General features: G+C 43.8%; 1 protein-coding gene across 4 annotated transcripts in view; it reads left to right on the plus strand.

Moving 5' to 3' along the window:
• The window catches only part of DPP6 (dipeptidyl peptidase like 6), a 570,235-nt gene that overhangs the window by 287,626 nt on the left and 255,380 nt on the right, over window positions 1-27,229 (plus strand). Inside the window, exon 1 of one of the 4 annotated variants that reach the window (XM_074574109.1) lies at window positions 19,201-19,569. The exons of the other annotated variants lie outside the window; for them this stretch is intronic. Within the exon in view, the coding sequence (XP_074430210.1) occupies window positions 19,513-19,569 (57 nt within the window). The 5' untranslated portion in view covers window positions 19,201-19,512. Of the gene's footprint in view, window positions 1-19,200; window positions 19,570-27,229 lie in introns of those variants that run through there. 4 annotated transcript variants of the gene reach the window in all.

Consider the following 27,229-nt stretch of genomic DNA (forward strand, 5'->3'; position numbering starts at 1 on the left):
TACAAAACGCTAAAAGGTTTTATGGTTATGCCAGAACAGATAGTTAGGCAATTAGAGCTGTTAGAAGTTGACAAGGCACTGGGTCCAGATGAGTTTCATCCCAGAACTGAGATGGAAGCAGCAAGTGGAATTGAAAGCTTTGGCAGAGATTTTTTTTTTAATTTTTTTTTTAATCCATCTGCAAGGCTTGGGTGGTTCAAGAGGATTGTGCAGAAGGGCTAATGCAGTTGCTATATATAAGCAATGCTCATGGAAAAACTCCAGTGTTAATGCAATTCTTTGGTAAGAATATAACTGATAAGGGAGAAATATGTTTCACTTCTGCAACCACATGACAGAGAATTGTTTGCTTGGGCTCGGGAAATGCGAGTTCTTGGCTTGTAAATTTACTTGAGTTTTGGAAACACATTATTGCACCAGAAGACAAATGTCAAGCAAAGTCTATAAATTATCTGACTTTCCTGAAAGCATAGCGTGCAAAATATTGATCTACTTAATAAATGCACATTGTTTCCTGAAAATGATTAAAAATTAGCTCAGGAAGAAGAGCAAATAGTGTCAGTGTCCCTCCTTGCAGAGGGGTACAGAGAGCCGGAGAGCAAACACGTGTTGTGTGCCGTCTACGTTAGGTGGGCTTTTACAGATCCTTATGCAACGTTTGCATTGTTTTGAGCGTTAGACTTACAATATTGTAGAGGAAAAAGGGGGAAATCTTATCCTTCCTTGTGCCACAGTTTGTGTTCACTAAGGGGCAGGACCGTGACAAGCCATTCAAGGCTGTGCACGATAACCTTTAGTCTGTGTAAAGTCCGTCCACCGTTGGCAGCGCCTGCCCTTGAGGCACAATTCCATATTCGAAGGAGCTCAGCTCTGTCTTGGCCTCATAAGTATTAATGATGGCAAACTGGATTGTTTCAAGCACTGCTGAATGTGATGTCGGAAAATATTTAGCAGAGGATGAAGGATGCAGTATGATAGTTTCAGCATTTCTCCCTGCGCTGGGCTACTTCCCCAGGGAGGATTCCCACACTTATTTGGAGACGGGAGCCCCCAGAAGCAACGGCAATGGGCAGCTGTGTGTGATGTTCCGCTCGATTCCTCAGGTTTCAAAGTGACAGAGGTCGGTGCTACATTGAACCGGCTGTGTCTTGAGGCAGTAGATGTGGTACTGGAGGGGCAATTTTCTTTTTTAATGTGTTTTTCCCCCGCTTTGGGTCACTTGTGTTTCTTTCTAGGGGCGTTTTGCTATCTTTTGCAGACAGAAAAAACGTTAACAGCTTTCCTGCAGGTGAGACTTCTATTCAAAGCAGAGGGAACTGCAGTCAGACCATGACACCGTAGGATCTATCCCACGGTGTAAAGGGAGCGTGCTCTCCATGCATGCCTTCACCGCGGCTCTCTGTGTTGCACTTGACCACGTCAGAACAGCCCTCTCGCGCTGGCCCGGCAGGAATGCAGATAGGAATTGCAAGTACTCGCCACCTTCAGGGATCCGGCATTGTGGTAATCTCCTCCTCCAGCATAATCTTCATAGCTGAACCACTGTTAATGCGTTCGCTATTCATCTGTTCTAGCATTTAAATACTAATTATTAGTAGCATATTCTTTTGGGTGATCAGCCCAAAGCTGCAGTGGAATAGTGTGACCTTGAGGTTTTTCTATAGACAACGGAAATTAGTTGATAATGGACAACAGTAATTGCTCGGATGACAGTGCACCTCTGGAGCTGCATCGCCACAATACATCACTGAGGCCACGAGCTTAGCAGGATTCAGGAGAAAAAAGGAATTAATAAAATGCAAACAAGATGTTAAAAATGCGTAAAAAAAATGGCATGGAGGATAATACAGAGGGTAATTATAATGTAATTATATAAATATAATTATATAAGTAAGCACTGTAGCTTCATTGGGAACACTGCGTGCATGGCTGGGCTCAGAGATGGCTGATGAGGGTGTTTTGAGGCTTGAGCAAATCTAACACCTAGGGAAATTGTTAAATATTGGTGTTATTTAGTTTTGGAAAGGAGACCCCAAAGAGGACGTCAAACTGCAGCACAAGGCTCTTCAGGTGTCAACCTGTGGGCCATATCTAGCCCATGAAGGGCAAGTGTCCTGCCAGGAATTGGCATCCCCAACTTTACCCCATGCATGAGGAGAATGGAAAGGGATGAATGAGGAGCTGAGGGCACTGTGGGAAGGGGAGATGTGTCCTCCTGCTGCCCATCCGTAGGGTGGTGAGGAAGCTGGGTGCATGAAGGGTGGTTGGAGAGGAGGGATGCAGTAAATGGACCTGTGGCAAGGCTGGGGGATAGGAAGGTCCTGGGAGGGGGATTTGGGTGAGTGAGAGGTGCTGAAGTCTGAAGGAATTGGGCAGAAGTCAGTGGTGTCCAGTAGGAGGAGATAGGAGGTTGTTGAGCAAATAAAATTAAACGGTCATTCAGCAGTTGGGCAAAAAAAGGTGTGTTTCTGATTGGGGGTGTGCAAAATAACCGTAGGGCAGGAGAAGGAAGGGGTAGGACCTAGGCACCTGTGAGTTTGGAGCCTTTTTCTCTACCAGTAGAAGGGGATGAAGGAAGGGGGTGGGATTAAACAGACTATCAGGAAATCTTTTCCCCTTCTTCACATGCAGGTGGCCAAATGGCCGTGGTCATTGTTGAACAGATACACAAGAAGCTGCAGGGAGGAAGAAGCCAGGATAGCAGAAAATGGAGCAATGATATTTCCCACCCAGACTCCTGTTAAATAGTCTTCCTTCTTACCCACTTCCCCAAAATATTTCCCTTGAAGCTCTCTGCTGCAAGGCACGATCGAGAGAAGGGAAACCAAAAGCTTCTGAACAAATGTAAAGCCTGGCGTTTCCAATGTTTGAGTTCAAATCAAATATAAGGACCTTATTCTCACACGTGGAGCTTGTTGCCAGGAGAAGGTGCTGACAAAGGAATTCGTCCAGGTTTAGGAAGAATATAGAAATTTGTATCAAAACTAAGAATATTGCTGCTGTTCCGATTGGCAGTAACACGCCTTAGGAGGGATAGTCAAACTGCATGACTTAAGTCAAATTTTAAGTGCTAGGGATAAAGATAAAAGCTAAACTGGAAGCACAGCATCCTTCCTGTTTGTTTTGGTCTTGTTTTTTTTATGATTTCTGAAATTAATTCTGCTTTCTACACAATTAATTCACCCACTTGTAATTTCTAGTCAGGTCTCCTCTGTGCTCCTGCGTTTACATGAACAAAAAGCATTCACATTTATAAGCACAAAGATTAGAAATGTATAAAAAGAGCTTTTTGGAAGGAATATTGGTATCTCTTAACAATGGAAAAATTGTGCCTTTAAGCAGGTTTGTGAAAATCTTTTTGCACTTTACTCTGGCTCGTTCTGGCTGTTGTACTATGAGGTGTGGTAAACTGATCATCAGGTTGATCCAGCGTGAAGTGTTTTGTGGTTTTTATCTTGCCTGCTGACTCAAAGATATCCTTCATTCAGAAATGGCTTCACCTGTAAGGTGGCTGGGCTTACAGGCTCCAACTTTATTACAGTATTTGACAGATTGATACCCTCATTTAATTTAGTATTGCTGTATGATAGACAACAATAGCAAAACTAACTGCAAAAACAGAAAAAAAAACCCTTTAATTTTTACATATTGAAAACAAACTTAAATTTATTTTTGGCCAGGTGGCTGCCTTCAAGCTGAGGAGAAAATGTATAATTTCATTACTCTGTGTTAAACTGTTATTTTTCCTTTGGAGTTTCTCCAGTGAAAGCTGCGTGACCAAAATCTTGTTCACTTTTGTCGTTTTTGGTTTTTTCTTTTTTTTCAAGAAACTTGAAAATGGGTAGTATTTCTGTGATATTTTTTTTTTCCATTCTGTGATTTTATTGCCGGGACAATATCGTTTCTGTTACGGCTTGTGAGCAGTACTTTGTATCTGTTCTTAAACAGATCTGGTGCATGAAATGGTGATGTTCCTGTGCTTTCTCAGGCTTTGAAGTTATTAGAGCTAAGTATTGTCAAGTTTGCTAAACATTTGGGTGGACGAGCTGCTGTACTGTCAGACCCAAACATTCAAGAAGTAATAATACATATTGAAAAGAAAAAGAGTATCGGCATTTAAAATAAAGAAAAGGAGTATTGGCGTTTTGAAAAGGAATGTATTTTCAGGCCTCTTTATCTCTCTTCTTGGTTTTGCACTTTTTGTGTGAATGAAGTCAAGGTTTTCCCCTTCTTCAGGAAGGCCAGAAATTGTTTTCTTCTTTTTAATGGAATTTGGGCTTCTTGCACGCCTCACTGAGTGAGGAGTTTAAAGAAATCTCCGTACGTCATTCTTTCCTGAAGATGTAGTCTCACCTTCTAGCAACCTCTCCAAACACGCCTGTCTGCACCATCCTTTATCATAAATACTTTCCCGCTTTGCAAATGTATTTTAACCCTCAGTAAAAGGTTGGTAGCTCAAGGAAATCCTGGGGGAGGGGAGAAAAAAAGCCACACCAAAACCAGCTGGCCCTTGGGATAGCAACCATGCTATTCCTTAGTCGCTGACTAACTTGTCATTAGGGGCAGCTGTGATTTGGGAAGAGCTGCCTCGCTTCGCCCCGGCGCTGGCTGCGTTTCCGTAGTGGATAAAGCAATTATTGTCGGTTTGCCTTGTAAATGTTGAAAGGCATCTGCTGTTCCTCCGAGGTGAATGGTGAAATGGAAATTGATGCTGATAATAAACATAATTATAAAGAAGGCTGCTGGAAAGGCTCCTGATCTGTAAGGGAAGAGTGACATTTTAGGGGCTGTGCTGTGGATCTAATGAGAATTGGTATTGCCTTTTAAACTGTCGTAGTGAGGCTGGAATGATACATCTGATAGTCGCGCACATTATGTGACACTATATTGCAAAAAGTTCTTGTTATATCAAATGTCCGTGATGGCACAATGAATTAGGTTGGAAATTCTTTCTCCCTGTACTTCACTTTCAAACCTCCAGCTTTGGGCTTTCATTGGGTTTTGGGTTGGTTTGTTGTTTGGTTTTTTTTAAATACAGAAGGGAAAGGCGACAAAGAGATTCCCTTTGAAACCTTTCCTGAGTTCAGTGAGGCTTAAACTGGCCAATCCAGACCATCGTCAGGAAACTGTAGGGTTGCAAAACGCAAAGAAATACGGATGTCGTTGTTTGGTACAAAGCACCTGGCTTGACCTGCTTGCAGGATCTAGTCTTGAAAACAGTAACGTTGAAGAGGATGAGAACACATATCATTCTAGAAGATACGAACTACCTGGCAGTTTGTGCCAGGTGTCTAGATTGAGGTCACAAAATATCAGCCTTTAAATTAGAGACATCTTTGTGCAAATGTCAGTGGCAAAAGAGTTGAGTTGAAAATAACATTAAATAATTACTGTGAAATTAAAGGACTCTTTTGAAGTTGTAATTGAGTTTGATGCGTCATGATTATGTTGTTGGTAGCAGTTCATGGCTCATCCAACGTTGTTATTGTAGAATCGATGTTTTCATTTAATGTTTTCTGGATCATTGTAATCGTCTGTGGTACTTAATTGAATAAAACACAAGATTCACTTGGAATAGGTGCATATACAAAGTCCTAAATTTCTCAGAGGAAGAATGTTTTCACTTTGTTTCACCCAAAACATTAGTTTATTTGCAAATGTAATTGATACTGGCTTGAAGAGCATTCCTGGAGTACATTAAATGGGACACCCGTAACAACAGTATTAGATTTGTGGCAGAGGAGTGTAAATAGTGCAGTATTAACTCTAATGGATTCTGGACCGTAAACGTGCCATCGTGTCCCACTATGTGTGGGTCAGGAGTCTTAGTCATGAGTGACTCTTTAGAGGTGCATTGTACAAAAGCAAAAAAGCCTGGTATTTTGAATTATCTGCTGATGCTTAACACGAAGCTGTATGCTTCTGTGGTGCTGAGCTGCAGGGTGAAGCCCAGGTCCCGGCCCCCAGCAAGGCTGCGGTCTCGGTGTCCAAGCCCAGGGCTGCAAGCAGAAACACAATGCTGAGTTCAGTGGAGCACGCATCAAACCTCACCAGGCACTGGAGGGCTGAAAGAGCCTGGAAACCAGTGAGGGAACTGCACCTTTTCAATCAATCTTTGCTCAACCCAAATGGAGATGGAACAGAAACGAAAGCTCTTGAAGGGTGAAGTGAACCATTCAACCTTTTTATAACTAGGAAGGGTGCTTTGGAACAGTTTCTGAAAGGATGGGGAGAGACGCAACGCTGTGCACACAGAAGGAGTCTTTTAGCAGGGTTCCTCAGAAGTGCGTACTGGAAAAAGAAATGTCTGTCCTGTGTGGACAAAGGAACTCACTGACAGTAAAAATGGTCAGGAATAGACAGCAGCGTGCCAGGCGGATGGCAGGCAAAATATTCTTCTTGGGACTGTAAGTTATTTTCGGCAGGATCTTGTTCTGTTGGAAACATCTCTATCCCAAAACACAGGGAACCCTGGGATGTGCAGCTCCTGGGTGCAGCTGTAATACAAATAATATTTAAAAAAAAAAGTTTATTTTTTCATTTAGTTTCATTACAATGAATTCCTAATATGTTGACTATATTGATTGAACGCAGCTATACTACAGGACTATTTTATGAATAGATGCTTTTTGGGTTTGACTTCAGCACACAAAAATGGATTTTCATTTATACTGTCTACATTGCACTTCTCTGACTATGTAAGGAGGCTTTAAAATTGATGTGCGTTGCACTTACAGCCACTTACAGCCACTTTACTGAGGCAGAGTAGTGTCAAGCAGCTTTAATGCCTGGGAGAAGAAGAGGCATAGAATTTTGCCAGGATGGAAGCTCTATCACCCTTCTAAAGCAATCAAGTATCTCTGATTACAGAAATTTAAACCTCATTTACAGTGCAAAAGTCTGATGAATATACTAAAGTTTCTGTCTCCCAGAAAAGGATTTGTACCAGGTAAATTAACTACCCCTCTTTCCTCTTGGAAGGAGAGACAAAGTGAAGAAGCGTTCTGGTACCAAGCTCTACAAAGCAGCGTGGGCTCCACTCTTTCAGCAAAGGCCTTCACGTGTCATAACGATTTATTCTACCATCTGTGTTTGTGTTAACTTCTGTTAACATGCCATGCTCTAATTGGGAAGAAAATGAAGTCTTTAAAAAAGGTTTCTCTAAGGGAACCGCTTGAATCCTCTAACCATGTTGCTAAAGAATATATCTGTACCAAAGAAAACGATACTGCAGAGTGTATTTAGCAATGGTATACAAAGGATTTCGTTTTTATTCATGTCATCCTAATGGACCAGATGATAAGAAAGCATTAAAGTGTAATGCTGGATGGACTGTAAATGAATATTTACTTGCTTTTCTACAACTAACACCTGGGTAAACCAACGATCTCAGGCTAGTGCCTAACTAGTAAAATGAAGTATTGAATCAGGTGTGTCTCATTCCGCTGCCAATACTATCTGAAGTGAAATCAGTTTGAAGAAAATACCAAACTAAAGCGTCCTTTCAAGACTACAGTTGACTATTCTGCTATTTTTGTAACTCTTAATAATATGTAGCCTATCTGTGGTGTCTATGAAGGGGAAAAGAACGTTGAAAATGAATCAATCTGTTTTGGAAAGCGTATCTCTTTACTTCATTTCTGGACATAATTAAAAGCCTGATCTGTTGGTTAGAATTTTCCCCACGTACTTTGACTTTTCTTTGACTACTGGAAGGGGCAAAGTGATCAGGTGAAGTACCGCTGAAAAATCCTGTCCATTGAAGCTTTGTACGATAGTTTCCCTTTTCATGCTGAGCTCAGATTTATGCGCAAGCATGAATGTGTATACTTTTCCCACCAACCTTTTATACTTTTAATCCTTTCAGAATAGCTGTTACTTGTTCTGATATCACCAGAACACAACACGAGGTGAAAAGTAGTTAACCAACTACTCAGTACTCTGGATTGCTTTGGGCAATGGATGGCAGATGGAATTGATTTCCCACCTGCCACTGCTCTGGCCAGCTTCTATTTCCACTATTCCATGCTTTTGCAGCTTAAGCCTCTACATGTCCCATTCTGCAGGCACTTCCCACACCAGCAGAAGTCTTGATCTATAGAGGACAACAATAGAAATGAAAAGACTGTTGATTCCATGAATAAATATCCCTGGAAAACATGTCTGAAAGACTGTCTTTTGGTAATATTTGCAATAAAAGGCTGATAGAGTTCTCAAGTGTGGTGAAATCTGCCCCTTCTTGTTTTAAAAGGTCTGCTCTGTTCAACAGAGCATGCAGTGATGGGTGTTGCAACTTCTTTTTTTCTTTTTTTTTTTTTTTTTCTTCTTCAGGTATGAAGGTGAGACTTCATAAGCTTTCTAAACGCAACGCATTGCAGTTGTAGGTAGCTCACAGGTAGAGCTGGGCAATGACCCAGAGCTTTCCAGAACACATTGTTTAGAGCAAAGCCCGATCGAAGCACATGGTATTGATCTGCTATTGCCTCCTACTGCTGACATTTAGCCAGCAGGTTTTAAGTCCTTCTGCTCCTCCTCTCGTAACTAGGCCATAGGTGGGGATAGCAAAAGGCTTGGCTGATAACTGGAAGCAGGAGTGGGCTCAGCTCTTGTCTCTTTGTGGACAGTGTTGTACTACAGGGTTTGTAGGCAACCACATGTGCCACTTGCGTCTGCGATGGACCTGTGATCTGATTTTTCTATGTGTATAGATAATGGGCATATAACGCGTAATGACCTACGTAGATTTGCAAGGTATGTGAATAAGATGTGCATTACTTATTTGTGACACGTGTACGGTTCTGTCTGGTACACTTTATCACACGCGAGCTCAAATTTCACACTCTCATGGTTTCCTAAGGGATATGTGTTCAGGGCGAAAAATGCGTATTCTTGCATAGCTTTCTCTTAGCTCCAAGGATTTGTAGGAGTTGCGTAGCAATGCTATGGAACTTTCTATTAGTCTCCAGATATCTCAAATTCCCATCCTTATGCTACTTTTTAAACTAAAGGAAATTGCAGATTGGGTTTTGTGTTTGTGGGTTTTTTTATGGAATAATTCAGAGATACATTCGTTTATTCAGTTGTAGGCTACTTTGAAATGTTGTGTCGTTATTTCTTCTTTCCTGTCTTTACAATACGCTAAAATGGAAAGGTCATAGATACCATATCAAACAATAATATGGTAAAAACTGTGTTATTGGAGACCAGCTCACTTGTGAGTGCTATAGAAAGAATGCATTTGTTGATTTGGGTTGTGTGGAGGAAGGTATTTAAGTACATCACAGAAAGTAGCTGTGTAATGTTTTGGGGACGCTGCCACCTATCTTATTCATTTTATTCACAAAAAATTAGTGAAGACCTGCAAACTGTAGTGGAACAATCTTAAAGTCGTATTGAGTTACCGTGTGTTAAGCAGAGGTCCTCAGTCCCTTAATGAATGCCACTTGCCGCTCCTGGGACCCTACGGCAGCACTTAGACATCCAGAGCAATTACATATACCCAGTTCACTGCCACTTACTCTTACTGCTTCACCCTTCCTCTGCCTGGCTGCTAGACCTCAAGGGAATGAACATTTCACATGGGAAGACACAGGGAGTAGTCTTGAACCCTGGCAAGAGCCTTTTTATGCTCCTGTACACTTTGGACACCCCACCTCTGCTGCTGCTCTTGCACCCCAGCCAGTCACAGCCTTTTAAAGCCTTGTTCTTGCTTCCAGCAGGGACAGGTGGGGGCAAAGTTGAGGCACTCTTTGTCATTCCAGATAGAGATACGAGGGCTTTCATACCTCCTCTACTTGCGGCACATCAGGCACAGAGTTGTAAACTCTGCCTGAGCGCCTGAGGTGGTAATGCTGAATGCCCGCTATGTCTCTGTAATTAGTGAACATTATCAATGCTAAGTATGTCTTACCACCTTCTAGAGGTCATACGCTGTGCTCAGAGCCCTACTGTTCTCCAGAAGGTTTCAGTAAGATGTATAGGATATCTAGATCTTAGCATCCACACAAGCAGATCAAATAGATGGATGGGAACGGGACCTTGCTGCTGCGTTACTTGAATAACTTATGCTATTTAAGTTTGTATTCAGGCAGTTATGTATTGTGTGCGTTTGCACATCATGCCATAAGATTTCCGCTTTCTTTACGGTGTCATCTGGTTTCAGATGAGTTGGGAATCTGGTTTGGTGCAGTATTCTCAGAATTGAAGAGTACCCCACCGAGGCAGGTAAAACGAAGACAGTGCTAGCACACTTGTGAAAAACACCTCTCACCTGCTGAAAACAAAGCCTCTCAAAGGTGTTCCAAGTGGCACGTGAAAACTGCTGGTCAGTTTTTAAAAATTAGAGCAAGGCATTGTTTTCATTTCTGTTTGCTTCATCACAAGGAAAGCAGACTATTGAGGCTGTACGAGTAATAAGTCAACTCTGTTTATCCCCTTCTTTCTCTTTTTTAAAAAAAGACATACCTTTACCTCTGTGTTAGGGATTCTGGGTAGGCTTTTCCAGTTGGCCCATTTTCCAGAAATAGCGTTTCCACTAGAGGGCATTCAAAATACTGGGAACAAGTTTTAGCTGTCCTCTGGTTTAGTACATGTGCTGTGGAAGACCCACAATCCAGGAAGGTGAACGCTGGGGGGACGCTGAGGCATAGAGGGGGAGAGTGGGAGAAGTGACCTGTATCTGTGCACCATTTGTTTCGTCCACCTAGGGAAGCAGAGTTATGCCCAAGTGGTGTTTTCTGCCTCTTCCTTACACCTTCAAAGACTTGAGTATAGGAATCAGAAAATATATTGGTTTTGCTTTCTCCGTGAATAAAGAGGTGAAGCAGACAGGAAGGGCCTTGGATCCCTTTGTGCCTCTTCTAGAGAAGACAAGCGTCTGCGGTGTTTTCGTTGTTCAAACTCATGAAAAGGCTACCTTGGGCTGGTGGAAAAGCTTATCTACCATAGAGCTAGTCGGAATGCAGCACCACATGTTTACCATAACAGGTTTCATCCCAAGAGATCTAGAAATACTTGGGGAAAACCCACACTAATATACAAACACTTGCAGCCATTGCAGCCCCCACCAGTAACTGAGGGCAGTGACCTCTACAACCCATCCAACTCCAGTAAGCATTTTGGAGGAGTCAGTAAGCTCCAGTGAAAATACTAGTGCAGGTGGCAGAGCTGGCACCTTTGCCCCTCTTGGTGTTGTTCGGGAGCACTTGTGAGAAGCTGTCATGAAGCTACCACGGTGTTCAGTGGGTGACCGCTCATCAGGGCCCAGCGGTTGCACCCTTTGCTACGGATGGTAGCAGTCCAAGGAGATCCTCTCCACTGCGTAAAGCTCAGCCCTGCCCAGCCTACAGGGTACGATGCAGCCACCCGTCAGGTTTTACCTTTAGAAAGTAAGGACGTTTGGTCCTTATGCATGCATCGCTTGTGAGACCTCATCAGCGGTGGGGGTGTAACTTCCAGCTAAATATGACATCGTTAAAAGATGAACGTGTGTTATGTGCATCTAGCTGCTCTAACAGTGTCAGTATTTTGCATAACCTCCCTATTGAAAGTGTACGGATCGTGTTGTAACTTCAAGTATTTTTTTTCTTTTTTTTTTTTTTTTGGTTAAAGCTGGTATAAAAGTAAATGAAAAATAACAACCATTGAAATGAAAAGTGTACTTCATAAAACAAATGCTTAAAAAGCCACATGCTGCAGCTGTGGCTTTTATGTACGAGGTTCTCTCAGGCAATTGTATGTGCTTACATAAGAAGTCTTTCACAACATTTACATTTAAACCAGTCATCATCTTATATGCAGATCATTTATTCATCCTATAAATCACTGTTGCAGCTAAAAAAGAAGATGAGGCTCTCCCTCTTCCAAGCAGTGGGCTGCTAAATAGGCTAATATGTTTGCAGCTGTTTTGAAGATGGGGATTCTCTGTTTGACAGCAATTTGGGGGGGGGGGTTATTTTGTTATCTCTGTTTTCTCATCACTGGTAATCTCTTTTACATTTTCTGACCTGGATATTTGAGTCACAAAATATATATAGTGGCTATTCTGTAAAACTTATGTTTAAATAAAGAGGAAAAAGAAAAAGGAAGGAGCGAAGAAATAAGTCTTTTCACTCCTAAAACAACAGTCAGAAAGAGCCCGTACTGAATCACTGAGGGATTCAGCTGCTACTCAGCAATAACCAGAGAGGGGTGGAAAAATGTCAGTGAAGATTGATCCCTAAGATTGCGGGGAGCAGAGATACTAAGCCAGACGGTGAGGAGGCAAACTTTGAAAAACCAATTTGGAGGCGGTTCACAGCTGGCACCGAAGTTGGGGCCTCAGAAGTCTCTCTCACACAGATAAACAAGTGAGAAAGAGGCATCTGTTGCATTACAGCTGCCAAGGTCACACCAGCAGGAAGAGGCAGAGGGGAAGAAAAAAGCCAGCGGTAGGGTCTGTATTCCTTGCAGGGATAACACAGTGCCAAACAACGATGGCGCTGCGCATCTTGTGCCTTTGGGATTGGAGTCATGGATTTAAATATATATGCTGACTTAAAAAATAACCCCACAGTGGATCAAAAGTAGCACCTTTTGAAAATTATAATCTGCTTGAATAGGAATACCTGACTATCAGCGCACGCACGTGATCTTTGGGGTAAAAGGAACAGAGTGGATGCATAATCCAGAAGTGAGAAGGGCACAAGTACCTGCTGTGTTCCCCAGAGCCCCGCTCCAATTTAGGCAGGAAAGTACTACGCAAAGCAGCTTGAAGCTGCGCACAAGTGAGCAGGCTTCTTCACAGCTTGCATCCCAGCGTTGTCTTATTTGTTTACCGTGAACCGTGGGGTCCCAGAACTTGGAGCAGCAGCGAGAAATGGGAAGCCGCAGAATATAGCACTTCAAATAAAACTATTATAATCACTTTAAACCACTTTCTCAAGCTCAAGCTAAAAAGAAAAAAAAAAAAGATACTAAGTGAGGCTTCATTAATGCACAAATAGTAGCAACACCATGGGACTGTTATACAGATCCACAAGTTGATCTTGCCATGCCCATTGTCACTGTGTCTTCTTCTGCACGTATCTGCTGTCTCATATAGCAGGAGTTTTCGAGCTTTTTTGAAGTGTATCCCCTGTAGGAACGGATATTCATGCAAATAACTAATTAATGGCACTGACTAAATAAACTGGATTTGATCTGTTAAATGAAAATACCACACCAAATTGCTTTCTTAATGATCTTGGTCATGGGTAATGGAAATGTGATGTATTTTTTATCTGTAACTATATTCATAATCTGTTATTGCCTCTAGCGTGTTCAGAGAACCTTTGAAATTGGAAAATTATGCATCTGAGTGGATCCCCAAGCCACAGAGGTTCTCAGTGGAGCCCCTGAATATTCATCTGGACATAGAGACTCCCCCATGGCTAACCCTTGGCAGAACCAACATGTTGGAGACAACTGGAGGGGGGTGACAGTAGCAGGGCTAGTGGAAGATAAAGCTTTGACCTTTAAGGATATGTATTAATTAGCTTTTTGCCCCTTTACAATAAAATTATTTTTGGGATGCCCTTTGACAAGCTGAGAAGTCTCACCAAAGACGGGATTAATTTGGTACAAGATTAAGTGGTTTTGTGGTCTTCTAATAGGGACGAGGTTGAGAAGCAGTGCTGGGGATGGTGTGTAAGTAATAGAGATGCTCTGAAGCCTTTTTAGGAGTAGGGCTGATATCAGCTCATCTACCACCTAAGTGTTTCCAATTCCTAATTCAAACTGCGGGCATTGCTGTGCAATAACGTGATGTTACTGTTGTCACATTCTTGGAGAGGGGCAGGGCACAAACGTTCTGTGCTTTCAGAACAAAACAAAATTAAATTCTCCCTCTCCAAAAGCTTATTCAGATGAGCACAGAACAGAGACCTCCAGAACGGACAGCCAGTGTGTCTGGCTGCTTTTGCAGCGTCTAAAAGCATGAACTCTTGTAAAGAGAGTTTTTAACCATGCAGCCCTCGTGGTTTTACAGCGCTCTCTTCTGCTCTGGCATCCTCTATATGAGGAGTGCTTCACCTCCAGAAGGATCTTCAGTGTGGAGGAGCACAGATCCCTCTGACTCACTGCGTCTCGGCCATAGAGGTCCAGAATAAAGAGGGGCTGTGCCATTGATTTTTGTGTGGATGAGGTGTTGGCACTGGGACTGAGGAGAATGAATTGGTCGCCAGCATGCCGTGGCACATCTGCAGGACCGTGATGATGCTATGGACAGCCTGCTTTGTACAGACTTTGAAGTTCTCTAGGAAAGTCTTTGAAGTTCTTTGAAGCTCTCTAGGAAAGCTGGAATGGTGGGGCAATAGGGCAGCTGCAAATGTTTTAAATCAGCCTTGGAGATTAAATGGATTTACAATTTTGGGAGTATTCCACTGGTCCCGGAAGAGCATGGGCAATGTAGGCCGCCTTCTCAGATAGCTGCTGCAGGAGCTGCCAGCCTGGTGTCCCCATCCTGCTGCCTCCCCCCAGCCCCCGCCCCATAAAGCTGCACCGATGCATACTGAGCACTGTTCCCCTTGCGTCCTGTGGGCTGATCCAAGTTACATCAGTCACCTTTCAAACGACTGAATGCTAAAATCCACGGCTATGACACTTTTACGAGCTCACCTCACCTCTCTTACGCTGGATGGCCAGCAGTGCTAGCAGACTCTGTCTCTCTGCCCGAGGTATCTTACTAACATCTACTACCTCTGTAACACCGTCTCCTAAAAACGGTACCCTTAGGACTTTTCCTTTGTAGCCTACCTGTGAGTAGGTTTTTCCATTGTCACAGCTTGCCAGAGTGCGTGCTTTGCTGGGCCACGTGTCCTCCCTGAACTGAAAGCAAACCAGCCAAACCGATGGGAACTGGTAGTGAGCGTGGAGCTCGGAGGGACTGGCTGTACAAAAGCAGATCGTGTGGTGCGTTCTGCTGGAGGTATCACATTACCGCACCCCAGTTACTAAGAGTTTAGACCCACTAAAAGTTTCAGATACGTAGCTCTCCATGGGATTTGGTCTTTATCGGGTGAGGGGAGAACATTAGCAGACTGTGCAAAGGTATAGTTAATCAAGTTGAATTCATTTCTACCCATTCTGCCCACTGGCTTCAACTTCCTTGATGTGGTAATGAAGGGGGAATAAATAGCCCAATGTGGTACAGCCAGAACTCCAGGTTTTAAAGGAGCAGAAGGGTTCTGCATCCAATAACTGTACCTACTGCTGTTGCAGGCTTATTACTGCCCTTGCTAAGGCTGTACTCCCTTGAACAGATGTGTGCAGCTGGAGGGCTGCCTGTGAGCGATGGCTGCTCTTGAATCTGGCCTCTGTAACATGGAGGGGAAGGGAACGCTCTGCACTGACTCCGGAGAGCCCGTTGCTGCTTCCCAGGAAGGTGCTTCTCTGCCTCCATGGGCAGCAGAGACCTTTACCTACATGGAAGGGGCAGGATCAAGGATGGTCTTAGTAAACTGATCTGCTTAAAAATGTTTGGGAGCAATAACAAACCTAGCATGCATTGCCGTAATGCATGGTCATAAACAACGGCTATCGTGCTTTAGCTCCTAAATGTTCATAGGTCTTCCTGGTGATGACTTTTTAAGGTTTTAGTCCACCTTGTCTTCCAGAGCCACTGCAGCATTATTTTCCATTGGCACCGTCCAAGGTTTGCAACAGTCTTTGAGCATGAGGGAGCTTTGTGGTGGTGGTGGAGATGCTCTCCAGGGACTCCTGGGAGTGTTTTGAGAATGATCCTGTTCCTGCCAGTCTCAGGGGAATGAAACACTTCCCTTCTAACAGGAAAGGCTCTAGGACATGTGTGACTAATTCGTTACAAGGTAATTAAAAATTATCTGTCTTACTTCAGCGCTGCGTGATTTTGTCGAAAGGAGCTCTCTGGGTGAAGATGAGTTGAGAAGCTGGGAAAAGGTCCTTTCACCTGTCACTGGTTCCTCTCCTGATGGGAGGGAAATGGCTGGCTGTCCTGCCACGGTGCTGGAGGAGCTAATGGATGTCAAGTGTGGGGAAGCCATTCATGTGGTTGTAGCTGGCATTTTGAACGTGAATCTTGGTTAACAAGGAGAGGTGTTGTCTGTGCTCATAGGAGTGCTCCTGAGCTGTCCCAGTGATGGCACAGCGTGGTCTATATGGATTAACGGAGGATGCGCATGATGGGAGTGCAGCTTGAGTGGCAGGGAGTGAACCTGCAGACAGACCCTGCGCATAGCCCACGCAGCCAGTGGAGACAAACCTGTTGCAAATGATGGGTGGGAGGGGATGAATGGCCTGAAGCATCTTCAGACTTGGCGGGTAGGAAAAATGTGCTGCCCGTATCCCTGTGATCCGCTGAGGTGCTATGGGGTGGGATGGATGGGAAGGTCATATTCCCGGTGTCCTTATGTGCCAGTGCTTCCTGCAACACCCTAAATGGGACTGTCTGTATAAATCCTTCTGCCTGAGCAGCTGCTGAGGTTGGCAGATACTGATTCTTGTCTTGTGGTGGGGATGTATTAATCTTTCATAAGTGATGACTCAGCCAAGCAATAAAGTTGGTACCCTAACATAGCACAGAGGTCAGGATGGATGGCCTCAGCCCTGCTAATATGTGAGCAGATTATTCTGTGCCTCTTCGTAATGAGTATTTCTGAATGGCAATGGCCACCGCTTCCTCCTCTAGCGTCTCCCCAGGAGGTGTTTGGCAACCTCTGAACGCCTTTGATCAAGGAAGGATGGTGTCAGAGAGCTGGAGGATGTGACTATCTTCTCCTTCCACTTTGTCCTGGCAATGAGCACGAGCTCATGGCCATCTGGGGGGACCAAACGCAGGGGTGACAGAGGGGTAGTGCCGAGCAGAGAGACCAAGGCACTTCAATAACACTGGGGTAGCGGTGCCAAAACATCGGGATGCGCTTTGAGAACAGTCAGCGTGGTAATGCACCTCTGTAATGAGGCTAAGCCATATGCATTTGCATAGCTAACTGCTGGACTAATTAGCACAATTAGCTTCCTACGTGTCCAACAACAAGCTTATTGGAAAAAATCTACATCGTAAGGAGAGTGGCTATTTCCAAAGCTATTGAAAACTGCATGTCTTAAATTGTTAACCGTGAAAGAATTGAATACGCATGGGGAGGGCATGCAAAGGTAAACAGACAGGTACAAATATATTTATTTTCAATAACAGTGCAGTTAAGTTCAGTGATTGCCAGTGCACTGAGGGGTCAGGGACCCAGTGAATGGTCTATGTTTTGAAAGGGATCTGTTTTGCAGAAATTTCCAGGGTATGCCGTAAGGAAGTTAAACAAAAAAAACCCAAAATACAGTTTTGTTCTGTTTGAATTCCTCTTGGAAAGAAAAATATCAAAAGTGTGGAGTAAAGCAAGCCTTCATTACTACCCACAACAGGTAGAAAAATAGACCAAGCCAATTGGAAAAGTCAAACTGATCCACTTATACAAGACCTTGAAAGCAATTGTGTTCTGATGGCCGGGGAAAAAAATGCATGAGCAAGAATAACCTCACTGTAAGCATCTACAAAATATTGTGACTAAAACTATTGGGACCAAAGAGATGAAATTGCAATGTAAACTGGGACTGTGTCATAGTACAACCCAGCAAGAGGTTGACACAGGCTGTTAGATTTAAATGTAAATTATTGCTTCTTGTTAAGAGAGGTGCTATTCACTTTTTTTTTCTTTTTTTTTTTTTTTTAAATGAGCTGTTGCCTGGATCCTGGTGCCTGGGACCAGGCAAGGTTGTCCAGTTTCCTACCAGCACAGTTCCATGTTGCAGATCTTCTGTGTCGCAGTTTCTATGAGCTGGTGTGATATGTAATGGTGAAAATGCAGAAATGCTTAGAAGGTCTGAGTGGTGGCTAGTAGATAATCTCTAGTAAAACTTGGCCTCGTGTTATTCTGTCCCTGAACCAAGGAGGATCAGTTTCATCCCTGGTGTAAGGAGAGATTGCCTCCAGTGGAGTTGCGCTTCCTGGTGAACGTGACCTTGTATAATAAATCCCTGCTGTAAAATTTAGGATCAAATGGGGCAATAATCACTTCCTTGTCAGATAAATACTCTGATGTTCCCTTTCCTTAGCTGGTTATCTGCAGACTCAGCAGAGATCCCAGTGTCACGTGAGTGAGAAAACATTTAGCTTTACCCAGTGCTACAGCACAGGGCTCCGGCCTCCATCCAGCCCAGTATGTTGGGAGCGCTGGGAAGGAGGTGAGGAGGGGAAAAGCAGCAACGTGGCGGTTTCGTGTCAGCTGATGCTGGGGTGAGCTGGGGCTTGCGTCAGTCCCAAGCAAATATTGAACAGCCTTCATGCTGCTCTAAGTTTTGTCCAACTATGTAAGGTCCCCCAAGGGTTACTGGAGGGCGGTACGGGCTTTATGCCTCACGCTCAGGCACACCCCGTGTCACCCCGTGCTGACAGCAAGGTGGGCGAGTGGGCTAGGAGGGCTTGTTTGACAGCTCTGCCGTGTTGGAGAGGTCTCCGTTATGGCAGGGAGTCCGCGGGGAGCGAGCTACGGCAGCGTGGAGCGGAGCAGGCAGCGCTCGCTGGCGTGTCACCCTGCAATGTGACCTACATGGCAGCTGCAAGCGCGCGGGAGGCAGCCACGATCTCAGAAACGCAAAGTGGCCCCTGTCACATCAGGGGACATGGAGAGGACCGGGGGAAGCCGGGGACATGTTTTACCCTGGTGAACGTGCCACCTTTTGGCAGTGAGGCCAGCGGCTCCCCGGGGAGCGCCGGTGGTCTCTGCATCCTGTCAGTGGGAACCTGCTTCCCCGGGGGCGCACATTGCATCCCCCCAAACTGCCCTGGCACAGCTTTCCTTCATAGCCGGGGGCCGCCAGGGCATCGGAACTTGCGCGAGTTGGGAGAAGAGGAGAGCCCGTCTGCCAGAAACTCCGCATCCGCGGGACTCCCACGTCGCTGGCAATGCGGGATTTAATTCCTGAGCGCCGGGTGTCTGCGGCCCCTTTCCGCGGGCTGCGGGAGGGGAGATGAGTGCCGAGCTCCGGCTCTGCACATCGCCAGCCAGAGGCACATTGTGCTACGAGGCGGCCGGTGCATGCGCATCGCGTCGGCTGCCGCCGTGGAGGTGGGGAGCGAGGACCACATCGCTGCCTCCCGGCTCCGAGCTGCCAGTTGCTGGTTGCCAAGCAGTTATCATTGTTTCTGTGACGATTGCAGAGGCTGTTGCTAATTGAAGAAGCCCCCACAGCATCCTTCTCTCTGCTCCTGCTTCTGCTTTTATTTTAGAGGCTCAAGGGGGAAGACAGCTAGACTAGGGCTTTTTTACATTGCATTTTTATTTATTTCTTTTCGTGGGGGTGGGAAATTTCTCAGCTGGTGATTAAGTGATGGACTAGTTACTCATCCTTATCCCTTTAGTCTTTGTGTGTGCGTGTGTATGTCTGAACACACACAGACAAGCTTCCACACACACACACACACTGTAAAATCCTGTTTGCCACTGCAGTGGGCACAAATAGGTGAGCATGACTACAGCCAAGGAGCAAAATGCATCAGGGAAACAAGCCCAACAACAAGAACAGGTAATGCTTATTTTCCTGAATTTCAAACAAATACAGATTTGCATTGTATAACTCTGTGTTTCTTGTATGATTATTGTTTTAATTTTTTTTATTTTTTTTAATCTTCTTGGTGTGCATTCCTAAAATTGTCAACTGAGTCACCAGTCAGTGGCAGGAGGAAAGTACTGTGTAGCTGGGTTCAAGGTCTGCTTTCTCGGTGTGTGTAGAGGCTGGAGGGGGCGGGGGGAGAAGCTGAAATTATGCTATTTTTACCAGCCTGCACCTCTTGCTGAAGGCTATAGAGGTTTGTTCTGTAACTTGCTCCTTGCCTGCGTATGTGGGGGGCAGGATGTTGGGACGGAGGCCCCTTCTCGCTGGAGGAAGGGGGTAAGGCTTTTTCACGGCCCCTCTGCAGATGGGTCTAAAATTGCAAAAGTGGGTTTCAGCTTCTTACTTTGTCATGTACTTTCAGGGATTTATTTTTTTTTTAAATTTTTTTTTTTTTTTTGGCTGACATTTTCTTGGAGGGACACTTCAGGGTACAGCGTGTGCTCAGGCTGTGCGTGTGTGAGCGGTGATGGTGTAGGGGGGGCGGGGGGCGCAAAAAGCAGCTAGAAGTAGGCATAACTCCCATTGACTTTGGGGAAAATTGCAGTGCTCACACCATGGCTGAACCTGATTCATTTTCTTTCTCCTGGTAGGTGCTGCATGTGTTTCTATAGGGGTAGAAAGTTAAAGACTTAATTTTGTCTGTCGTGCCTGGTTTTTTTAGAGGGCATTTCTAGCTGACTGCACTTACCAGGACAGAATGAAGTCAAAACTTTCCCTGCCAAAAAAGCAGCGGGTGGCAGAAAAAGGGGACGTATCCTCGGCTGTAAAGGGTAGGCATAAAGAGCGGTGGCATAAGGGGAAGTCTGGTTGCGATCTCTGAGCTCCAGCTGAGGATGGCAAAGGTTCGCGGGCTCCTGGCGCACCGGTGGAGCAGCAGCTCCATCCTCCTCGGCACCAGCTTCCCCTCCCCGCGCTCGGCCCCGTGCCCGGGGGGAGACCACGGAGCAGCCCGTACGCTCCAGTTCTTCGATTTTCATCGTCTCCTTAAGGCACTGGAAGTTCACTGCTTTAATCTTCGGTTAGGACAGCATGGGAGGATAATTTAAACAGATCTCTCAGGGCACAAATTAATTCTTAAAATAGTTCTTCCTGGCTTGATAGGCTGAGCGCCTCGCACGTTGTTTTTCTTTTTCTTTTTTTTTTTTTTTTCTTGGAGCTTTATTTTAGGGGATTGGGGAAAGGAAAAGTATGGGAAGACACCAGGCACCACAAGTAGCATCATATAATCTGCATTTTCAGGGTGACATTTTACTAATGCCCCAAACAGGATCAACTGTTTAGTTAAAACAAGAAGAAAACAACTTCGATACTGAGGGTAAAGAAACTGTGCCTTCATCTAACCTTGTGAGGTTTCTCTGCTTCTCTCTCCATTGCTTTTTGGAATATGTTATTTTTTCCACTGTTTGCTGCAGATTAAAATTAGTGTCGCTGTGTTTCTGGGAGGCAGGGCAGGGGTGTACAGGCAAGTGCCTTTTCTGAACAAAGAGAGCTGTGGGGCTGTCCCCTCCTCCTTCTTAGAGCTGTGTACAAGTGTCAGGGTTTTGTAAGTCAAGAAGTATAAGTCAGTTGCCTTTTATAAGGGAGCACAATTTTTGTTTCAAGTAGCATTACCTGCTGTTTTGCTACTGGCATGCCACGTCTTTTCTACTTCTCTCTTCCCATATGAAGTATAAAATGCCCAGAATAGGTCTTTGGTATTATGCAGAGTCTTGATTGAGTATATTCTAGAACTGATTGAGTTGCAATTATACCCATATGGTACGCTTAAATATTCTGAAAGTACACGCACTCTCAGCTCTGCCCTAGTGTGAGCATGAAATAGAAATACCAGGCATATATAAATATCAATGACATGGATGAATATTAATGTTCGAGTCTGTAAGCAACTTTGCTCACACCCATAATTATTATTTTTTCTTTTCACAATACATTATTAGTAAAATGGCTTGACAGTGTGGGGTCGAATCCAATCTGTGTCCATTGATTTGAGTGCACTTTCATCTTTTAGCACCAAACACGGATTAAACCCTTATCTTACTTAAAACAGTTCATAACTGAAAAAAAGGCTCTATCCAAATTCTATTTCTGGCTGCAGTTCTATTTCCAGGCTTGTGCATATCAAGAATTGCTGAGATTTTTTTTTCGTGCCTAAAACTGATCAAGAAACTGAAAATTGTAGCTGGGAGACAGTTGAAGGCAAAGTGCTAGTCTGTCTGTAGCAGACCGAGTGTTTTTCAGAAGCAGCTGCTGCTGTCGTAAGAGATTGTGACCGTCCCTTTTCTCTCTTCCTTGCTGTGACATTCCCTGGATCCAGAGGCAGGCAAGTGACACAGTTGGCTTAAGTCTATGCTGTCTCCTACCATGCTAACCCAAACAGAAGCTGGGCGTGAAAGGACACTGCAGGAACAGGGTGGGAAAAGTTTGAAAACATCTGCAGATGCTTTGCGGGCATAAATTTAGAAATCTAATTCAGTCCCATGTGTCTATATGCAAATGAAGGCATGTGCTGTCTTGAGATTTACAACAATTATAATAATTAGAAAATGATTGGGATGTGGAGATAAGCAGTGCGCTGCCTTACCTGCTTGAAGCCAGGCAATAAGCATCCCTTTCTTCCCTTTGTTAATTAAAAATGTTTCTATACAGTTTCTTTCTGATAAGCAATGTTGCTCACCTCCGTGCCGGTTAAAGTATTCAGAATTTTAATCATTTATCTCCTTGCTTATCTGTTTCACGGGTCTGAACTTTAAGTCTTTTGGGCATCATGTACAGAAAATGTTCTGTGAGTGGTGTGTAATAGTGTCTCTTACTGTCAAGTTGTGACTGCTTGATCAAGATGTAAGTTGAATGCAGTTGCCTCTGTACGCTTAGGTGCTTTTGACACGGCTATGGTTTCTTGTTCGAATGGTTGGAGTTGGATACGGCGCAGTGCTCAATGATTACAGTTGGTTTTTTTGCTAGACCCAATGCTCAGAAATGCGTAGAAAAGCCTGCAGGCATAGAAAAGACTTGGGATGTGGCTCAAGAGGACTAGTGAATCTTGTTTACTGTCTTGGGGATTGGTAGTTGCACGTGTGAGTATAGCATTAAAACCACTTTTCCATTGAAAAAGAAGAAAAGTACAACAACAGGTCAAGTACTCGGTCAAGGTTTGGTGATTTACACTGGCTGAAGATCCTTGTGTTTTAATATGAGCCTGTAAATTTGTTATCTTAGTTTAGCCCCATTCTTGTTACACTTAATGGCCTTTGGGAGTGCAAATAGCTCTACAGCCATACATAAAAATAAGGAGGCTGGTTTTTTATGAAAATGTGGTAATGGGCATAATGATAAAATGAGACTTTTAAGTATTTTAAAAAATGAGTCAGCATATCAAGGATAACAGGATCACAGATTCTGAGAGAACACCTTTTTGTAAAACATATTTAAAGGGTTGATTGGTTAATTGTGTACTTGAACACTCAGAATAAATGATTGTTCCCATTTGTTTGGCTGCATAGAGAAGAACTGTCATGGACTTACAGGGAGCGAGATCCTGCTCTGAAATGTGCTCGTGTCCTAGACAAGGTTGTTAATGATTGTTTGCATGCAGCTTCATGTAAAAGACCAAAAATTAAGTAAGGAGGCAAAATAGCTTGAGGGCTGCCTTTTATTGAAGTGGGCTCTGTGGAGGAGTGGATTCAGATCAATAGAACAGTTCTGCCTATTAGCTGTCATTAAGGTAATCAATTCTGAATTTTACAGAACAGATGGAATTCTACATAATAGGTGGCTTCAATTGGAGAGAGAACACATTTAACTTGGAAAACCTAGGCCAGACTCAGGAATAACGTGATGGAAAGATTAATATTTCATGCTCCTAATGTTCCCTTGCCACTCTGTACTTCACAGAAATAGCCTGTAGTATGTTGAAGAGTGAGTGTGGTTGGTGTATCTAATATACTCAGCTGAGGTGTGCCTTTATTTGAGTAAACTTATCCAAATAAGAAAAAAAGGATGCACTTCAGGTGCATTGTGCAGGCTTTTTCCCTGCATAGTTATAATCCAGGTAATTCTGGGATTCCCATAGCAAGGTGCGTCAATCCCCGTGTGCCCTCCCCATGTCTTCCTTCAAGGTCATAACTATCTTCAACCATCGTGAGCTGAGTCCTATGCTGTTACTTCATTCCCAGACAGTTAAACTAAAAGATATGGGTGTGCTTACATTGGGAAGTAGTATGGACCCACCCCATGAGGGCAAGAGGGGTGGTATTGAGGTCCCAAATACACATTTTGGACTGGGGGTTACTTCAGGCTAGTTCCAGATTGACGTGAGTGCCTATTAACGGTTGAACAGCATCTTCTCATTTAGCTGCATCCAAAAGGCAGCCAGTTTGTGTGCTCTGAGGCCGCTATAAAACATGAGTTAGAGCATGGTAGATGGGTACAATTGAGAGATTTGGTCGGTAGTGCAGTTCTGAATTGAACAAAAATACCAGATGTGCCCCACATGTCTTTAGGAGGGATGGGAGATGGGGTTAAATAAATGCAACTTCATGTGAGCTATGTTCCTGTACCTGAAGATATCTTTAAATGTTAATTTTTAATGTTTTGGTTTTTTTTTTTTCTGAGATGTGGCTTAAAATCATTCCATATCTGCTGTGCTCCCCCGAGGCCTGTCCAGCAAATCGTCATCCCTGGGTGCCAAATGTCCTGGTCAGTTCAACATGCTTTACCTGAAAGACTGCAACAATCCTGGTTCTCTGCGACACTACAGCCTCCTTACACCGCGTGAGCGATACCAGTTGGCTCCAAAGAGGCCACTCCACGGAGCGTACAGTTGACTCCATTGTACACAGGATGTAGTGTACAGCAGGTTGAGGCACATATTAAAAGTTGTGAATTTTATGTGTCGAAATAGGAAAGGGACTTTGCCCTTTTATTTGTCAATACCATCCCTGGTGTATACTAGACCACAAAGAACCACTGCTGAATCTTCTGTTTTCTTAGCAAGGTTCGAGGCTACGCATTGTAACCCTATGTTCGGAAGCAGATTGAGCTTTGAATGTGTTACAAGAAAGCCCTGATTGACGGTGCCATTAGGTCTCACAGTCAGACTCCCAGAATCCCAGTGGCATAAAATCCAAGCAAGGGAATTGAGGAGCACCGAGACATACCCCTGCAGTACCCAGATTCAGCAGAGGGCTGGAAGGAGCTTGGCCTGGAGCTGTTGAACAGGTGGGAGTGAGTCTCCCAGGAGATGAGCTAATTTAGCGTGTTGTCTCAGTGACTTGTGATAGCAGAGCTCCTACGTTCTTGGCTGGAGTTGAGAACTGTCATATCCGAAAGGTGAGTCCCTGCTTGTGAGCATCCCTCATTCTTGCTGACTTGCTGCAGGATTCTGGCCCTGCTTATTACAGCTGTGCAGAAATCAGGGAGCAATGTCCACTTTTGGAAGGTGCCTGCCAAGGAGAAGGGAAAGAGTAGAAACTTGACTCTGACTTGCATAGAAAACAAAGGGTTGGGGTTTTTTTTGTTTTAATGGAACTGTTTAGTGTTAGTTGTTTAAATGCATAATTTTTTAAAAATGAAATTGGTGATATGAGACAATACTTTTTTTTTTTTTATTATTCATGATAACAGCTCTGTAAATTATGTATTTTATTGTAGACCAAACACAGTCTTTCTCCAGGAAGTTGTAGAGAACATTTGTGTTTCATTCTGTTAATGGTATCTGATCTGTTTCTCAAGAGATTAAATTTCTGTAATAGCGCTCCTGAGAACACTGTATTCAAGAACATGAAATTGCATCAAACTGGAAGTCTTTTCAAGCTGTTAATTTGCCGTGAGGAATACAGGCAGCTAAGCAATGGGGAGGGGGAGACTGAGGTGGAAAGGAGCATGTCTCAAAAGGAGAAGGCTATAGAAAAGCTTTTTTGGTGCTCAGTACTGAAATGGAAGTGCTTCTGGAGGGCCCCAGATTTGTCAAGACCGCATTATGGTTGGTCTTCTAAGGGTTCGTATACTTAGGTAGGACGCTGTTTGAGATTGTGTATGCTTTACGCTCTGGCTGTACCTTGACAGGTCGAGTGGAATGTGCTCTGCCACTTGTCCGTGGGACAGTGTTGGTTGATTTCTGCTCCCTCCACTCCTGGCAGATGTACCTTGTGCTGCAGCCTTTCTCATTATGCCTTTCTTTTGCTGTTGGAAACAAGACAGAATAATTTGTCTCTGTAGTTCACGAGTTATCTGGGGGTCATGAGACTGTGCTTGAACCCCACATAAAAAAAAGTCGTCTTAGATTTTTATTTCTTTTAAACTCTTATATTAGAGCATCTGGTGCGTCATTCCAGTTGTGGACTGTTAGCAGTGCTATGCGTTGCTACAGTCATTTCATGAACAGTGGTTTCATGAACCTGCTTGAAGTTCTTATGCCTCTTATTCTGCTTCTTTGTGATCTTTATCATGCATTAAGCTGTGGGGAATCATGGCCACTTTGGATGATGTAGGCAGCACTTTTTAGATGATGTACAGTAATGTCTATTATTTATGTAGTTTATTTTGTATGTTTTGCATTCAAGTCATCTGTTCTTTTGTTCTTTCCTTTTTTCTTCCTTTCATCCTTTCTTTTGTCCCTCTGTCCTTCCTCCTCTGATTCCTAAGTGGGATTTAAGTAAGTGAAATAGGTTCAGAGGAACGAGAGTGTGGGCAGCATCAGAACAGGAAAGCTGAGTGCACCCCTTCTCCAAAGGGCTGCTGCTGATGTAGAGAAGAACTAAATGCAGAAGTGAGAGAAGGACATTGAATAAGTTTGCAAAACCCTTGTTAAACAGAAATTTGGAGAGGGACTTGTATTTGAAATCAATGAAGGTGATCAAGAATGGAAGGGTGAGTTAGTATCAATTTCTGATTTAAAAGCAAAGTTTGAGTGAGATTGTCAGGTGGTTTTGCATGATGGTTCACTGCTTGGAGCGTAGAACTTTGTGCTTCTTGTGCTGCAGGATTTTGTTGTGGCTCTGAGCAAAAGTGTCAGACATAGGTCCTTGGTCGCAGTCAGCAGCTGCTCTTGTCCTGAGGTAGTCCATTGTCACCTTACGTTGGAAAATAAAAAAGACCTGGGGGCCTCCTGAGGTTGAAATACAGGGTTCTGAGATACTGTTGTAACTCAGGCTACACAAGTAAGTACCTGAGATATCAGAGAGATGTACTCCTTGACGTTTAGAGAACGTAGGGAAAGGATCATAAGACAAAACCTGAAAGTTAAAATTCATTCTGAAGACTTAGATATGAATAAGAATTTCAGTACAAAAAGGTCAAGATAAAGGTAAATCCTGGCAGGACTTCAGATAGTTATAAGCAAACTTGCAAATGAGAGAGAGAGAAAACACATAGAATTTTGGGATTTTATCTGATTTTGGGAACTTGAAGCAATTTTAGAGTTTGAGGTAAGGCAGAGATACATCTTACAGCTCTCTGTTGCATAATGCAGAAAGACGTTTTCCGAGAAGGAGTAATTCAATTTTTTTCAATAGGAATGCTGCGGTGTAATTAGGAGCCATAGAGATGAAATGGAAAAGTAAATGTGGGGATG

The sequence above is a fragment of the Larus michahellis genome, chromosome 2, assembly GCF_964199755.1.
Source record: "Larus michahellis chromosome 2, bLarMic1.1, whole genome shotgun sequence".
Taxonomy (NCBI): domain Eukaryota; kingdom Metazoa; phylum Chordata; class Aves; order Charadriiformes; family Laridae; genus Larus; species Larus michahellis.